This window comes from Delphinus delphis, chromosome 12, assembly GCF_949987515.2.
Source record: "Delphinus delphis chromosome 12, mDelDel1.2, whole genome shotgun sequence".
Classification (NCBI taxonomy): Eukaryota; Metazoa; Chordata; class Mammalia; order Artiodactyla; family Delphinidae; genus Delphinus; species Delphinus delphis.
The window spans coordinates 81,793,282-81,811,808 of NC_082694.2; the positions used below are offsets into that span (position 1 = coordinate 81,793,282).

Sequence of the window (18,527 nt, forward strand, 5' to 3'; positions counted from 1 at the left end):
TACTTCTGTTGGCCACACCCTCCAACTTGTCCTCCACTGGAGCTTCTGAGGACCCCCTCGCTGCCCCAAGGGACCACGGCCAGGCCCATGCGGCATTTCCCCTGAAACACTGCCCCTGCATGCTCTTGGCTGCAAGAATGCACAGGGCACTCCTTTCTCCCAGACGGCCAGGCCCAGGGTCTGGGAGTCTCCTGCGAGGCCCCACAAGAGCACCTTGGATGTTCCCATTTCTAAACCTTAGCTCATGCTATGACCCCTTCCTGGAACGCCTTTCCAAAAGTGTCCACTTTCTAGGCCCAGGTCAAACTGAATTCTTCCTCCATGGAGCCTCCCCTGATCTCTCTGCTCCATAAGGATGTTTCCATGCTTTGACCTTCGAGAAAAAGGATGCGAGGTTGGGATTGACATTTCTGATCATCTTCCATGAGCCAAGTGCTTTTCTCACACATATCATCTCGAAGTCCCAAGGTTAGGTGTTGTCATTTCCCAGATGAAACAGACTCAGAGGGGCTCCCCTGGCCAGGAAGAGGTGGAGCTCAGAATCCTCACCATCCACTCCCCTTATCCGACACTTAGCGTGTGGTGGGGCAGGTGAGTTACCTGTGAGTTTATGTCTCATTATGTCAACCACTGTAGGCACAGGGTCCAGGCCTTACTCATCTTTAGCTCCAATAGTACCTCACACAGTAGAGGGTGACACAGCATGTGAAAAGGTCACATCTGCTTTTTTAAAATTAATAAACAATTTTTTAGAGTGGTTAAGGTTCACAGCAAAATTGAGCTGAAAATACAGTTTCCATAGAGTCCCTGTTCCCACACATGTACAACCCTCCCCACTATCAAAATCCCACACCAGGGGGGTACATTTTTTACAATCAGTGAACCTGTACTGACAGATCATTATCACTCAAAGTCCATAAGTTACATCAAGGTTCACTCCTGGTATTTCACATTCTATGGTTTTGACAAATGTCTAATGACGTGTAACCACCACTGGAATCATACAGAGGAGTTTCACTGCCATGAATGTCCTCTGTCCTCAGCCTGTCACCTCTCCCTCCCTTCATGTCTTTTCATGACTTGAGAGCTCATTTTTTAGTGCTGCATAATATTCCAGTGTCTGGATGTACCATAGTTTATCCACTCACCTACTGAAGGTCATCTTGGTTGCTTCTAAGTTTTGCAACTATAAATAAAGCTTCTACAAACCTCTCTGTGAGGGCTTTTGTGTGGACACAAATTTTCAGCTCCTTTGGATAAATGCCAGGGAGCACAGTTGCTGGCTTGTATGGTAGGAGTATGTTTAGTTTTGTAAGAAACCACCAAACTGTCTTCCAAAGTGGCTGCACCATTGTGCATTTCCCACCAGCAACGAATGAGCGTTCCTGTTGCTCCACGTCCTCTCCAGCATTTGGTGTTGTCAGTGTCCCAGATTTTGGCCTTTCTAGTAGGTGTCTGATGGTGGTTCATGTTTGTTTTCACTTGCATTTCCCTGACGACACATGATGTGGAGCAACTTCTTACGTTTATTTGCCATCTGTATATCTTCTTTGGTGAGGTGTCTGTTGAGGTCTTTGGCGCATTTTTCATCTAACTGAGCGTTAAGAATTCTGTGTATGTTTTGGATAACAGTCTTCTATCGTGCACATACACTAGATTGGTCAAGTTTGTAGCTGAGAACAGATGGGAGACTGGAGCTGGGTCGCGGCCTGACAAGGGAGCTGTTTACAAGGATATGGGGAGGGGTGAAGAAGACTGGCAGGGGGCGGTGGCAGGACGTAGGCCAGCCAGGGGAGGGGCTGAGGCCAGGCCCCTCAGGAGGGGAATCAGTGACCTGAGGCGTATGAGGCAGGATATCGGCCTCCAAAGTGTCCAGGTCCGAATCTGTGGATATGTCACACTACACAGGATATGTTACATCTTCTGCCTCCCTCTCTCTGTCTCTCTGTATCTCTCTGTCTCTCTGTGTCGCTCTCTCTCATCACACACACAAACACACACACACAATGACTCTCTTGTTCTCATGAAAGTAAACTCCGTTCCTCTGAGTCAGAAAACCCCACCATAACTCACTCCTGGAGTGAGGGAAACAGGGAATTAACTGTCTTTTTTTCAAGGTTCAAGTAGCAAATAATCTCTCCGGGTCATTTGTCGGCATCAGGACCGAAAGCTGATTAGGGATCGGAAATTGTCTTAGTCTGCTCCAGCTACGGAACAGCATACCATAGGCTGGGTGGCTTAAACAGCAGAAATGTATTTTCTCACAGTACTGGAGGCTGCAAGTCCAAGACTCAGGTGCCAAACAGATTTGGCTCCTGGCGGGAGCTCTCTTCCTGGCTTGCAGAACATCTCCTCCTCACTGTGTCCTCATGTGGCAGAAAGACAGAAAGAGACAGAGAGAGGGGGAGGGAGGCAGCTCTCTGATGTCTCCTCTTATATGGACACTAATCACCCTTATGACCTCGTTTAACCCTAATTACTTCCTCACTCCACATACAGTCACTAAGGTTTCAACAGTTGGGGAGCGGGGGACACAGTTCAATCCACAGCAGAAGCCCCCGGGATGGGATCCTACAAGCAACAGGCAAGAAAGTCAGGAACCTGAGCAAACAAAGCAAGCAGAAAACCCCGACTCCTGGCCTCAGAGACCCCCTTGCCTGGCCAGGAAGCCTTGTCAATACTTGGCACTACTGCCCGGACAGCCCAAAGCAGAGCAACACTCCACCTCTGGCATCCCTGGACTCAGAACTGCTGCCCTTCCATAACTGCCCACCCCTGGCAGCGCCCTCCAGCACTGAGTGGTTCTGAATTAGTTGCTGCACAATTAGAGAGGGAGGAATTTAGCCTGGTCTGTGGCTAAACAGGAAAGCCAAGATTTTGATTCTTTTTTCTTTTTAAGTCAGCAGGCATCTTTCTTTTATTTATTTTTATTTTTTATTTATTTATTTTTGGCTGCGTTGGGTCTTCATTGCTGCGCGTGGGCTTTCTCTAGTTGTGGCGAGCGGGGGCTGCTCTTTGTTGCGGTGCATGGGCTTCTCATTGCGGTGGCTTCTCTTGTTGCGGAGCATGGGCTCTAGGCGCACGGGCTTCAGTAGTTGTAGCTCACGGTCTCAGAAGTTGTGGCTCGTGGGCTCAGTAGTTGTGGCTCGCAGACTCTAGAGCACAGGCTCAGTAGTTGTGACACACGGGCTTCGTTGCTCCGCAGCATGTGGGATCTTCCCGGACCAGGGCTCGAACCTGTGTCACCCGCCCTGGCAGGCAGATTCTTAACCACTGCGCCACCAGGGAAGCCCCAAGATTTTGATTCTAACATAGACAGTGGGGGATATCAAGGATCAGATTCTTCCAATACAGGCTGAAACCAATCTTGACACAAGTGATGTTTGTATTCAGAGGCAAAAGTAAGTTCTCGTGGGTATTGAAGAAGCAAGCGCTAGTCTCCGAGCATCTATACACAGATACACTCTCTAGGAAGAGTTTCAGGTTAGCGGGACCATGCATGAGATCTACAACCAGAAGGCACATCAGCCATTCTCCTCTGTCCCCCTGGGTGAAGAGAGAAATTGCAATCCCTCTGCACACATCTGTAAGGGGAACCCACTGGGTGCGTCACTGGTGCTGAATCTTCCTACTCACTCGTTAACTGCATTTCACCATCCTCCTCTGACCTGGCTGGAGAGGCCCAACCACAGAAGATACGAAGGAAATTCTCCTCTTTCTCCGTGACACAGGATGCTTGCCTAGAACTATCCTTAAAAGGTAACAATACCTCTTCATGTCTTTGATGGTGTGTCCTGGAAAACGGACTCACCCCCAATAGCACCACAAATGAAAAGCCAGAGGCTGCCCCCTTTTTCTTGGAGCTTCTTTACCTCAAAAGAGTTAAGAATTTAACTCCTTGAAGTGACAGCCTGGGAACTCCAGCCCTGAAGATTCCTATCTGCTCTGTGCTCTAACCCAAAGAGATAAGAAAAACAGATCATAGTATTTTTCATTCCTCCTTTTCAGAGAGTAAACTAGGCTAAGAGAGACAGGAGGCTTGTCCAAGACACACAACCAGTGAACAGCAGAGATGAGACGTGGACCCACCTCTTCCGACTCCACCCCGGGGGTCTTTCCACTCTTCCAGTCTAGACCTTGGGAGACTAAGTCCTTGGAGAATTCGTCCAAAGGGAAGCAGGAACTTGCCCTTCTCCAGGTCCTACAGGCCTGATTGAGCTATGTGAAACCCATAAAAAGTTAAAAATTTATTAATATTGGTTATTTGCTTTAAAGAAAATTTGTCTAAAACTCATATGTATGGAATCCTTGTGATGGACTGAATTGTGTCCACTCAAAACATACATGTTGGGACTGCCCTGGTGGCACAGTGGATAAGACTCGTGCTCCCAATGCAGGGGGCCTGGGTTCGATCCCTGTTCAGGAAACTAGATCGCACATGCATGCCACAACTAAGAGTTCTCATGCCGCAACTAAGGAGCCGCATGCTGCAATTAAGGAGCTGGTGAGCTGCAACTAAGGAGTCCGCCTGCCACAACTAAGACCCCATGCAACCAAATAAATAAATATTAAAAAATTTCAAACTATCTATCTATCTCTCTCTCTATATATATATTGAAGCCCTAGCCCCCGCAGTGACTGTAAGGTTATATATCCAAATGGAAGAATTAAGTATCACTGGGCCATAACAACTTTGCTTAAGACAAAAAATCAGGAGACCTGGTTCTGGCCCTAAATGCCCAGGGAGCTAAGGGGGGGATAAGAAACCCTCCACAAGGGCCTTCCAGTTGTAAAATTCTGGTGTTCTAGAAGGGCTTAGGAAAGAGACCAATGGAAGGTTTTGAAACATGCGAAACATATTTCTTTTCCCTTGCTGACACTGCTCCATGAGAATGACATTCTTGAAGGACTGGGGAAACGTGATATCACGAGGAGGCATCTGACAGTGACAAAGGAGTCCTTGAGGTTATTAGTGCGGCACTGAAACAGCCTTTAACAGAAGATGAAAGTGTGCTTTAGCAAGAAGGATGACAGCTGCAAAATGCTGAACTGCGGGCAAATTCTTGATCAGTTGTCCTTGGGACTATACACACAGACAGTAGCACAGCACAGGGGCACGCAGTGCGTGTGGGATGCCTACTTATGCTGCAGTGCAGAGTTTCACACAGATTCACCCACTTCATCTTCACAGAGATTCTGCAATAATATTTTTTAAATGCGTTGAGAGAGGGTTAAAAAATAACTTGCCCAAGGTCACACAGCTAGTACGTGCAGGCGTCTGGCCCAAAGCATATCTCTCAGGTCCCAAAAGGAGCCCACCGTCCACCAAACACGTGTTTCCTGCGTGGAGCTGAACTGAGAAAGGTGAGCGCGGCTAGCGGGCCTCCCCTCGCGGTCCTGAGCTGGCTCGGGGGCACCCTTCGCGGGGCGTGTCCTCCTGTTCTGGAGGTTCCCAGAGAGGAGGAGGCGCCGGCTGACGGGGCAGCTCGCCCAGTCTCCGGGCAGGGAGAGGGAGGGAGTGCAGCCGCGGGAGCGGGATGGAGACCAGCAGCCCGCGGCCCCCGGGACCCAGCCCCGGCCCCGCGCTGGGCCTGGACGCCCGGCTGGGCGTGGACACGCGCCTCTGGGCCAAGGTGCTCTTCACCGCGCTCTACTCGCTCATCTTCGCGCTGGGCACTGCGGGCAATGCGCTGTCCGCGCACGTGGTGCTGAAGGCGCGGGCCGGGCCCCCCGGCCGCCTGCGCTGCCACGTGCTCAGCCTGGCGCTCTCCGCCCTGCTGCTGCTGCTGGTCGGCGTGCCCATGGAGCTCTACAACTTTGTGTGGTTCCACTACCCCTGGGTCTTCGGCGACCTGGGCTGCCGCGCCTACTATTTCGTGCGCGAGCTGTGCGCCTCCGCCACGGTGCTCAGCGTGGCCAGCCTGAGCGCCGAGCGCTGCCTGGCCGTCTGCCAGCCCCTGCGCGCCCGAAGCCTGTTGACACCGCGCAGGACCCGCCGCCTGCTGTCCCTCGTCTGGGTCACCTCGCTCGGCCTGGCTCTGCCCATGGCAATCGTCATGGGGCAGAAGCACGAGCTGGAGACGGCCGGCGGGCAGCCGGAGCCCGCCTCGCGCGTGTGCACCGTGCTGGTGAGCCGTACCACGCTGCAGGTCTTCATCCAGGTAAGCGGGAGGGGCGACCCTACAGCCTGTTTTCATCTCTCATACTGGAGACCAGTCGGAAACTTGGGTCTCATTGCCCCCATTTTACAAAGGACTTGTGGAGAGACTTGGCTAAAGTGAAACACTAAGAGAAGTCCAAACAAGAATGAAATGTTGCCATTTGCAGCAACAACGATGCACCTAGAGATTATCATACTAAATGAAGTAAGTCAGAGAAAGACACATATTATATGATATCGCGTATATGTGGAATCTAAAACATAATACAAATGAATATATATGCAAAACAGAAACAGACTCTCAGACATAGAAAACAAATTTATGGTTACCAAAGGGGAAAGGGAGGGGAGAGGGATAAATTAGGAGTATGCAATTAACAGATAAAAACTACTCTATATAAAATAGGTAAGCAACAAGGATTTGCTGTATAGCACAGGGAACAATAATCAACATCTTGTAATAACCTATATGGAAAATAATAAAAATATGTATGTATGTATAACTGAATCACTTTGCTGTATACCTCAAACTAACACAGTATTGTAAATCAACTATACCTCAATAAAAAAAAATAATAAAGAAAGAGAAGTCCAGATTTGAATTCCAAATTAACTCTGAGCCTTCCCACTCTTGCAGGAGTGGTGAGCAAATGTGACGGGGTGTAAGAATTACCCTGAGAGCAGGTAAAAATATAGATTTCATGACCCCCCCTAGGCTTCTGCTTTTGTATTATCACCAAAACTAGTCATCTTTAGCCCCAAGACAAGAACATGAAAGAACAACTAGTTTACTGGGACGTTGTGCAGATATAAAAAGAGGCCTGAACATTCAACATTAATGAAGCGTTTCAAAAGAAATACACATATCCACTGCAGCCTTACTGAGAATATGGAAAAATGTGAAGTTAAACCCGATAAGAAAACATTCCACTTGCTTTCAAAGTGGCTTACTGTGGTCCCTATAAGGAGAATTACTCAAAGCCGGCTAGGCAGGATCCCTAATTTTTAAAAAATCCACTTCCTATATCAGACATTTTTGCAAGTTGTCAAATTCCTTACCCCAGTCTGGACCTGATGATAAAGGAGACCAAAACAACAAACACCAAAACCCACCAACAGTAACCGTACTAATGGAACTGGTCCTGCAGGGAATCAAGACAGCAGTCAGAATAAGGGAGGCCACTGACAACAGCGGGAGTGGCTCCTCCTAGCACCGCATCAGGTGGACTAATTGTGACCTCAGACCTCAGCGGTCTGCCCACATGCTTGCTGCCTGCCCCAGCCCTGGCCCAAGAACATCCCGGCCACAGGGCAGCACGGGACACTCATCTACCTCCCAGCGTCCCAGATTGTGAGCTGCAGGGAATCAGTCAGCAGAACAGTCAGTGCACTGCTGCTTCTGCCCAAGGCCTGACTGCCTGGTTCCCGCTGCACACTCGTGTGGTCCCCCGGCAATGGACTAACAACCCCAGGCTCAAAAGACCTGGTTGTCAAGTTCTACCACGCTTCACAGACTGGGGTAGTGGCTTCCAGGCTGTACTTATACTGGAGTTAGGCCTGAGAGAGAAAAAAGTGTCAAGCAGGGGCTTCCCTGGTGGCGCAGTGGTTGAGAGTCCGCCTGCCGATGCAGGGGACACGGGTTCGTGCCCTGCTCCGGGAAGATCCCACATGCCGCGGAGCAGCTGGGCCCGTGAGCCATGGCCGCTGAGCCTGCGCGTCCGGAGCCTGTGCTCCGCAACGGGAGAGGCCACAACAGTGAGAGGCCGCGTACCGCAAAAAAAAAAAATAAAAAAATAAAGTGTCAAGCAATGTTTGTGCTGCAGATATGCTACTTGCAACGTTTGCTTTACTGGTACGGACCAACCAATGCAATGAAAGCCATGAAGTGTTCGCGGGCCAAGCTTTTGACATTATATGTAGTGAATTCTTTCAGTGAACCAGTGTTGTTTGACAAATGGTGCATGTCAAAAATGTTTCACTTGAGATGTACAGCCTGTGTTAACACAACAAAACAACCAGACTCAAATTATTTTAGCCCATCTTTCTTTTTAGTGTCTTATCAGTGAGTTGATTCATTACCCACATGAGTCAATGCTTTTTGACCAAGGAAACTGCTCAGAGTTTTTGAAAGTAGAAAAAGCTGCAAGGGCATACCTTGTTTTATTGCTCTTGGCTTTACTGTGTTTTTTACAAATTGAAGGTTTGTGGCAACCCTGAGTTAAGCAAGTCTATCAGCACCATTTTTCCAGTAGCGTTTGCTCATTTCATGTCTGTGTCATATTTTGGTAATTCTCGCAATATTTCAAATAAAGATTATGACAGCAATAAAGTTTATGACACACTGAAGGCTCAGGTGATGGTTAGCAAATTTTAGCAATAGAGTGTTTTTACATTAATGTATGTACATTTTTTTTTAGACATAATGCTATTCCATACTTAATAGACTACAGTGTAGGGTAAACATAACTTTTATATGCACTAGGAAACAAAAAAATTCGTGTGACTTGAATTTATTGCAATATTCACTTTATTGCAGTGGTCTGGAACCAAACCCACAATATCTCCAGGTATGCCTTGATAGTTCTTCTAGAAAGATCTCAAAGGTGCCAAAGATTAATCACTAACTTATGAATATATGTTTTACCTTCAATTTCTGTCTTGATTGGTACTAAAGTTACAGTTTGATAGTAAGTATATTGTCAATAAAAACCCATTTGGTTCCACAACAAACTTAAAATGATTGTCATGTACAGTGTTTTATTTTTCTCTAGGTGTTGCTGACTTGTAAGCATGCATTAAGGTGAAAAAAGCCTGAATGATAACTCCTTAAAAAGGTCCAGCGCCCAACTGAGACGTTCTGTGATGCTTTTTGTTGTTGTTCTGGCCGCACGCTTGCGGGATCTTCGTTCCCCGATCGGGATGGAACCCATGCCCCCTGCGGTGGAAGTGCAGAGTCCTAACCACTGGACTGCCAGGGAAGTCCCCATTTTTTCTGCACTGATTTTAAAGTGCTATTAAAATCTCTCATTTTTTCCCCGATGTTTGCAGAGGGAAAGAACTGAGGAGGAGAAAACCCTATAACACACGTATTTTGAATTTGAAACATTAAACATTTAAAACACAAGGTATATAAACTTGTTTTTCATAAATCAAAAAACATCAAATAATAACACAAGACTTATAATGGAAAACAGCTGCCCCCTTTCTGCTCCTCCATGCTCTGATTTCTAGTCTCTCATCTGGAGGCAACCACCATCCACTCTTACGTAACTCCCGCTACATTTTGCCTACATTTTCCAAAGAATACGCCTGCTTTATCCATCAGCCTTAAATTTATCCACTGACTTCTACCTGTAGAAGATGAATACGTCATTCTTTTACACTCCCATCCCTGCCCCCCACACCCCATGTTCACACACACTTCCTCTCACCATCCTTTCAGTATAATTATGTCATGGTATTTGGTTAGATTCATGGTCAATATTTATTTTATTGTGACTATGTAAAATCTTCACTGATGAGCCAGGTTGTATATTTTTGGTTTTTGTCCTTTCCAATATTACAATATTATCTCCAGTATTTGTTTTCCTTGCAGTTAATAATGAACAGCCTTTTTTTCCCTCTCATTTGTTTAGTTTCCCATCTATTTCTAACTCATTTTTCCTTCTCTACCAGAAGTATAAATACCATTTCAATATGTTCAGACCCATGAGGTGATCTACCAGCTTCATCTTGTCTTCTTCAATCATCCCTAGAGCCCTTTCCTCTGCTCCAGCCTCACTGGGCGCACAGCTGGCACCTTGCCAATGCCACCCCATCTCTCTGCTCCTCTGTGGGACACTGATTTGGGGATCCCAGGTCTCCCTCTGTATTTGTTCAGAACCTTATTTTGATGGAACATATGCTCTTGTAACCTCCTGCGACCTGAGAGAAAGTTCGTAGAAGGTAAACAAATTTTTAAGAATTTCCATGTCTGAAAATGTTTCATTTTATCCTTGCGTTTCTCATAATATGGCTGGGCAGAAAGTTATAAGATGGAAATCGTTTTCCTCACAGATTGTGACGCATCACTCTTATTTTCTAGCTTCTTCCACTGTTGCTCTGGTACCCCATCCTTTGTATGTGCCATTTTATCCCTTCGGAAGCTTTCAAGACTGTATCTCCAGGCGCTAAAATTCCTAAGAACACGCCCTGACATGGACTTATTTTCATTCATTGTTCTGAGTAGTCAAAGGCTTTTCAGTCTAGAAGCTCATATTCCTCCATTTTGGGAAATCTTCCGTAAACGTGGTTTTGGTCGTGTGTTTCGATGTTGTTATAATTTCCTCCCCTCTGTTTTCTCTATTCTTTTTCTTTCTGGAACAGCTGTTATTTAGATGGTGAGCATCCTAAACGTCCCAAATTTTCTTATCTTTTCTCTTCCATTTTCATTGCTCTCTCCTTACTTTCTGAGGATTTGCTCGACTTACTCTTGTAAGCCTGCTGTCACCATGCGCCTGCCAGCCCCCACTCCTGCTGCTACAGATTCCTGGGCCCTTGGGCCCGGCCTGATGACCAGAGTATCGCTGAGCCTTGGTGGTACCTCCGTAACCTCTGGAATTACCTTTTCCAGGTGAATGTGCTGGCGTCCTTTGTGCTCCCCTTGGCACTAACTGCTTTCCTCAGCGGGGTCACCGTGAGCCACCTGGAGGCCCTCTGCTCCCAGGGGCCATCCCCTTCTGCCACAGGCAGCTCCGCCCCCAGCCACCTGAAGCTAATGAGCGAGGAGAGGAGGACACTGGCCCTGGGAGGCCAGGCCGCCCTGGTGAGACACAAGGACTCCCGCCGGATCCGTGGCCTCCAGCGCAGTATCCAAGTTCTCAGTTAAGTGCCCGGTAACACCGCCCAGAGGGGAAGGGCCGGATCCAGGCCTGCCTCCGCCAATACCTGGCCACGTGACCTTGAGCAAGTTGCTGCCTCCCTCCAGCCCTCATTTTTCTCTTTGCCCCGGGGAGTTATATAATCACCAATAGGCTTCTGTAAGGTGCAGCAGTAGAATTAAAGGAAAGAATGGGAACTGTGCACGTGAACCCCCCAGTCTGATCCAGGGAGTGGTGCCCAAAGACAAGCAGGTGTCTGGCTGCTTCTCAGGGAGTCTGGCTGTACAGACGGACGCAAGGAGCAAAGGTAGTTAAGAATCCACAGACCAGGAACAGTGGACTCAGACCAGCTGGGTCTCCAAATCCAGCTCTCCACTAACTCTCTACCGTTCCTATGTGACATCGATCAGTGTGTTTGCTTTTCTACGTATCTGGGCAAACCTGGCTTTGTAAGGGCAACTTTAAAGGCACAGGAAAACGGAGGTCTTTCCAAGCACCTGCTGTGATCCAGGAACTCACGACGGTCTGGGAGGATGGAGAAAGGGAGAGGGTCTCCTCTGTCATCAGTGCCACGGTCTTGTGGGCAGGACCAAAATATAGGAGCCAAGTGCAACGTGATGTGACAAGTAACAAAAGCAGCCCATGAAAGGCCTGGATTTCCTTCCATAGACAACGGGCCGTCATGGCAAGAGCTGGTGTCCAGAGCTGCTCTTGAGATATATGTGCTCAGCAGTCTTAGAGGACAGGCTCTCCAAGTTTGAGAAGTTTGCTTCTCCAACTTCTGTGTGCACAAGAATGATGTGGACAGTTGTAAGACGCGGACCACTGGCCCCCAACCCAGAGATTCTGATTCAGCCGGCCTGGGATGTGCCTGAGATTTTATATTTCTCACAAGCTCCCAGCTGAGGTGGACGCTGCTGGTGCAGGGGCCACAGTGGATTAGAGAATGGGTTTGCCACCCAGGGCAGGAGTAGAAGAAAGGAAGGGAAGAGGTAGAAGGTTAGGGACAATGGAGCCACTTACGAGACTGCCGTCATAATCTGGTGAAGGGAAGATATGGGCCCCTAGGGTGGGCACAGTGGAAGTGAGGAAGGAATGGAGAGGGGGATGCTTTGTAATAGATTGGATCTCGGGGGTAATGGAAAAAGAAGACTCTGTGGCTTACGATGTGAGTGCCACACGGATGGTGGTACCATCAATCAATCAGAAAAAGGGACAGAAGAGGGAGAGGCCTTACAAGGCAGAAGGACATTTGAGTTCTGTTGTCTCTGCAGTCAGACAAAGTGGGAATATCTAGCCCTGAGTTGGGAGTATTTTGTAGTGACCAGGAGCTTATAGATATTGTAGCAGTTTCTAGAAGCATGTCAGTGGACAGGTCAGGATTAAAGTGGACATTCACTCAGAGGACAGGGTAACACCAGGTTTGGGAACAGATCCAGGTAAGGGTGTGTCAGATAACCTCAAAGTCCCCTTCCAACCCCTAGACTCCAGGAGCAAGTTCAAGGGAAATGCTCTTGTCACCTTGGGCAGCTTCTTCCCCAGAGATGGTGTAACTGTTACGTGTTTCCTGTCTGTCTGTCTCTCCCCGGTCCTGCAGGAGCCATCGTGGCTGTGTATGTCGTCTGCTGGATGCCGCACCACGCCCGCAGGCTCATGTACTGCTACGTCCCTGACAACGGGTGGACCGAGTGAGTGAGGGGAGGAGCCCCAGCACACAGGGAGGGGCCGCCGGGCGGGGCCAGGGCTGCCTCTGCTCTCCGGAGGGACCCCCAGTTGCTGGGTTTCCCAGAACTCTGGCCTCCATTCTATCTGGTCCTGCCCAGTCTGTTATCCCAAAAGCTCCCAGCTCAGGGTGGGGAACAGAGCATTATCCAGAAGCCTCTCTGAACTGGTCAGGCCATGTGAGTGGTAGTCAGGGCATCCTGACTTCAGGATGGAGAGTGGCCTACAGGCAGGGAGCGGAGAAAAGGCCATGTTCTTACAAGGAGAGAGGGAAGAAGCCTCAGAGCTGTGATTCCATGAGTTAACAGAGGCCCCTTAGAGACCAGACCATGCACACCCTTTTTATGACACAATTGGAGAAAAGCAAAGCAGAGAATCCCTTATCTTCCTTTTGGAAATCACTATGCCTCGATCATAAGGGAAAGTCAAACATCTGAGAGGAGAGAGATCCCACGTGGCCTCCAAGGAGATAGCTGTGTCAACAGATGGCTCCTTCTGGAGAGCTGCTAGCGCCCCCCTCCGACCCCCAAGTGCACACACATGCACACACACAGCCCTTCCCACAGCGACAAGGGGCGCAGCTTCTCAGAAGGACTTTCTCCTCTTAGCGAAGCCACATCTCCTTGACCACGCCCAGCACCACGAGGCTCCCCATGTCTCAGCGGGCTGGCCAGTGGCCCCCGTCCACCAGCAGGTGCGCCCTTCACTGTGCAGGTGACCGGGCCGGGCAACCAGGCACAGGGACTCAAAGGCTGGGTGGTGCAGGTCAGCCAAAGGCAGCTGGTGTGACGGAACGTCTCTTGAATTTACACTGAGCTTCCCGACAGCAGGAAGCAGGCCTTCCTCACCCAGCCGTGTGGAAGGGGAGACACTCCCAGCAGCAAGGGGAGGATGCCACGGGCAGGTGGCAGGCCCTCTAACCTGCCTTCCGGTTTCTTCTCCAGCAAGCTCTACGATTTCTATCACTACTTCTACATGGTGACAAACACGCTTTTCTACGTCAGCTCGGCGGTGACCCCTGTGCTGTACAATGCTGTGTCCTCCTCCTTCAGAAAACTCTTCCTAGAAGCCCTCAGCTCCCTGTGTCGAGAGCACCACCCCACGGAGCCATTCCCCCCAGGGGCCCCGGAGCCCCGTCCTAGTGGATACAGCATCCGGCCCTGGGGCTCCCCCAGGAATCCTGGCCTGGATGAAATCGAAGAATGAGAAGAGTAACACTGACTGCACAGCCATCCAGCAGTCAGATGAGCAATTTCATCACTAATAACTCAAGCCATGCAGTCAGGCGGACCTACAGGAACCCCCAGCTCTGCCACTCCCCAGCTGTGTACCTGCAGGCGAGTCACTTACACCTCTTAGCCTCAGTCTCCTCGTCTGTACGATGGAGATGAATAATACCCATCTTTCCTGTGGTCTGAAGATGAAACGCTTAGCACAGTGCCTGGTGCATAATAAAGAATATACTTTCGCTGGCATTATTTTTGTTGCTATTGTTATTACTATTATTATTATTATTGTTATTGCTGTTTCTCTGCTCTCCTGAATTTCTGCAAATGACAAACCAACAGTGCCCAGAGCTGACTGCCTTGTTAGATCACATGAGCTGCAGTAAAATCGTCCAGTCGCTCCAAGTAAGGGAGCAGCCGTCTACCCCAGCAGGAGCGTTCTGTGGGCTCTAGAGAGCCTGGAGTCACCAGCTGCCCTCTCTGGCCTCAGACCTGCGTGTCTGCCTGACGTGAGGCGGCCGGTGCAGCTGTGGAATGACGGCAGGGCTGCCTGCTCTGGAGAACAGCCCCACAGATGTGCTCTGGCCAGCAGTGTTCGGAAAGGCTGCATTTCCATTCTTTTTGTCAGAGCAGGCTCCCTCCATTTCCCCGCAGGCCTCAGCCCCTCTGCTGCCTGCACAGGGCCAAGTCCTGCTTGACGCAGCCAGCCTTGCTCCTGAAGGCTTGTGAGGCCTGAGCCCAGAGAGAAAGGGTGGCTTTCCTGTCTGTCGCCGTTGAAGCCACAGATCTGCAAAGGGGCAGGAAGAGAAAAGTGAAGCGCAGAGCAGACGGACGAAGAAAAGGTTTCTGGGGCTTCCCCGGTAGCGCAGTGGTTAAGAATCCACCTGCCAATGCAGGGGACACGGGTTGAGCCCTGGTCCGGGAAGATCCCACATGCCACGGAGCAGCTAAGCCCGTGCGCCACAACTACTGAAGCCCAAGCGCCTAGAGCCTGTGCTCCGCAACAACAGAAGCCACCGCAATGAGAAGCCCGCGCACCGCGACCAAGAGTAGCCCCCGCTCGCCACAACTAGAGAAAGCCCACGCGCAGCAACAAAGACCCAACGCAACCAAAGATAAACAAATAAATAAAATTTAAAAAGAAAAAGGTTCTTTCTGATTAACTGTGTTGATGTTTCCCTGAACTCCGTCCATCACTCACCCTGGTCCCCAGTCCTGGAACCAGCACCTGTGCAGACACATCACGGGCAAGCAGTCACACAGACACATCACACACACATCACGTGCACACACATTCACGCACACATCACGCCACACACGACACGCGCACGTGCCTGGACGAGTACCCTGTTGGAGGTGAGAAGCTAGAACAGGCAAAGGAAGACAGGAAAGGTGCCAGGAGGAAGGGCACACGGCCTGGGGTGCTGTGCAGTGGCCACTGCATGAGTGGGAGGTGACCGTTCCAGCCCCCAGCCCCAAAGCCCTTGAGAAAAGGCCAGAGGCGATGACAACACACTTTAGAGACAGCCTACACAGAGCCCACCACCCTCCTTGCCAGGGAGAGGAAGGGCCACCTGGAAAGAAGGAGCCACACGGGGCTGGTCTTGGGAACCTCTTGTCAGGTGGCTCCGAGGGTCGGGCACGAGATCGCCCGGGGGATGGAACAGGACGGACTCCAGACCGACACGTGGAGGGTGGGTGCCCCCTCTCTGCCCCGTGTGCCTGGGCTCCGCCGCATTGGCTGAGGATCCCTGTGGGCTGATCTTAAAGGTCCATCTCTGGAGCTCCTTAGTGAAGGCGGGGGAGGGCACCCCCTTCATTCTAGCGAAAGCTCACAGAGCACCGTGAAGTAGGAAAGAGCAAGAAGCAGCGCAAGATACAAACTCTGGTGCAGCTCCGTTAGGGGCACAGACGCAGCTGAACCAGCGGGGTCCAGCCGGCCCAGGACTCGGGCCCCGGTCTGGGGCAGACCCGGTTTGGGGCCTGGCCTCATCACTTGGATGGGCCCACCGTGGGCAAAGGAATTTCCTTGAGCCTGTTTTTTCATCTAGAAAACAGATGGAGCAGAAGTTCTTAAATCCAGTTTTTAAAAATAATGTAGATCAGCAAAAACTGACTTGGATTTGAAGCCACGTACAGCCCTTAGTCATCCTTCTTCATAGAAGTATAGGTACATTTTGCTGCAGAAACGTGAATGCTCCAAGTTCCTGCGTGTCAGCTCGGGCTGCCATCACCAAACAACACAGACTGGGCGGCTTAAGCAACAGACGTTTATTTTCTCCAGCTTTGGAGGCTGCAAAGATCAAGGTGCCGACGAGTTTATATTTCATTCTGAGGCTTCTCCTGGCTAGTGGGCAGCGGCCATCTCGCTGTGTGTCCACATGACCTTTGTGCATGTGTCGGGGGAGAGAGAGAGCCCTCGGGCGTCTCTTCTTACAAGGACATTAATCCTGCTGGATCAGGGCCCCATCTTTATGACCTCATTATGATGACCTTACTTCATCAGTAATTAACCTGAATTACTTTCTTAGAGCCCCATGTCCAGATACAGCCACAGTGGGGGTTATGCCTTCAACGTATGAATTTTGAGGGATGCCAACACCCTGTTGTCCATAACACCCTGTTAGGGTTGCTGTGGTAAGTGGCATATGAACCACGCTACTTTTCAAAAAGTCAAATACTCTGAATTGCAAAATATCGATACACCTGATCCCAAGGGTTTCAGATAAGAGATTATGCATATATAGTACCTAATAATCAATTTGTAATGAGAAAGAATGAAAAGTTCCTATCACAGTGCCTGGCATACAGTAAATGCCCAATAAATACTAGTCGTCACTATTGTCATTGTCATCACTCTAGACCTCAAACCGGGTAAAACCTGGTAACTGGGTAAACCCTTACAGGAGGCCCTGTGAATAGCAAAGAACAGCAGGACCAAAATTTAAACAAAAACATATTGAGAAGGCAATTTAAGAAAACATGAACGATACGTAAGGAGTTACTTTACATGTTATCCAAAGATGTCACGCAAATCATTAAGGAAAACACCAGGACCTCAAAGGCCAAGAAACACACCAGAGGAAATACGTTCAGCCTCAAAAGTTCCTAAAGAAGCAACGATCGAAACAATAGTGATGCAGCATTTTGCGGCGAATACACTCATTTCAAAACGTCAGTGACAAGAGCCCCTATTGCCACCAGAAGCCAGGTGTGACCGATGTGCTCAGACAGTGGAGGGAGGGAAAATCAGAGTGCCCTCCTAGAAAGGAAATAGACAAGAAATTTGGAAGCTAGAGAAATGTTCAAAAACTTAGAGCCTATGTTTCACCCGCTGGAACTTTCCTTTAAGGCAGTTTGCCAAGGAAGAAAAGCCTCTCTGTGGGCACACAGGTGTGTTGCCAGGCTCTTCATGGGGCATTTACCAGCGGGCTCTGGACCAAGCAGGTTAATCACTCATGATGCCTGCCCCTTACATCCTGCCTGGAAACACTGTTATTACTTCTGTCATTTTACATGTGGGGAAATGGAAGCAAAGAGAGGTGAAGACAAGTCTTGTCCCATTACTTGCATCACACCGCTTCCCAAGAGTCTGATGACAAAAGATGATAAGAAACGAAAGCCTCCGCCTTAAGGAATCGAACGATTCATGATCATTTATTCAAACAAATCCTATGTGTTAGGCCACCATAAACAAATAATAAGACTTACTTAGCAGTATAAACATACTGTGGTCTTGCTATTAACTAAACAGGGAAACAGAATGCCAAATTATAGTATGCACAAGTCATTCCGGTTCAGAGAAAAGGTCTAGAATGAGGCACTTAGAAGATGGTGAGTTTTCCATGGAGGCATGAGTGACCTAAGAATAAGGGTGATTTCTGCCACCTTCATCCCAGGATCTGAGTTTAGTAAATGTCTGGTAGAAAAAGGACTGTGAAACCTTTTTTTTTTTTTTTTCCTAATTGGTTGGCATAATGTTGTTTGTATAATATCTAAATAACAAATTTCAAATAGAAATCAAATTCCCCTTGCTGGGGCCCCAGGTAGAAGCACTGGGCATTGACTCCAGCCCCTGCAGTCCAGGCTCAGACAGGCCTGAAGATGGATCCTGCCTCTGCCACTTATCAGCAAATTCCTTCACCTGCTCGGGCCTCCTGTCCACATCTGTGAAACAGATATGATAACCACTACCCTCTGGATGTTAAGTATTAAATGACATCATACATATGAAAAACTGCTTGGAAAAGTGTGTATGTAGCACTCAAAGAGCTCAATGGATAGCAGCCGTTATTAACATAAAGGGAAGCTCCTGGCTCCTGAATGCAGCCGATCTTTACAATTCTGTATTTTTTTTAATTTATTTATTTTACTTATTTATTTTTGGCTGCGTTGGGTCTTCGTTGCCGCACGCGGGCTTTCTCTAGTTGTGGTGAGGGAGGCTACTCTTCGTTGCGGTGCGCGGGCTTCTCTTGTTGTGGAGCGTGGGCTCTAGGCACGTGGGCTTCAGTAGTTGCAGCACGCAGGCTCAGTAGTTGTGGCGCATGGGCTTAGTTGCTC

General features: G+C 49.1%; 1 protein-coding gene and 1 pseudogene across 1 annotated transcript; both read left to right on the forward strand.

Annotated features, from left to right (window-relative positions):
• Positions 1-5,529: 5,529 nt before the first annotated feature.
• Positions 5,530-15,082, forward strand: NTSR2 (neurotensin receptor 2). Its single transcript, XM_060027636.1, is given in 5 exon segments — positions 5,530-6,161; positions 10,773-11,022; positions 12,617-12,707; positions 13,686-13,860; positions 13,862-15,082. Coding segments are annotated over 5 exon segments (1,284 nt in total). The 5' UTR covers positions 5,530-5,537; the 3' UTR covers positions 14,006-15,082.
• LOC132435342 (cyclin-dependent kinase 8 pseudogene) lies at positions 6,361-7,515 on the forward strand (annotated as a pseudogene).
• Positions 15,083-18,527: the final 3,445 nt, after the last annotated feature.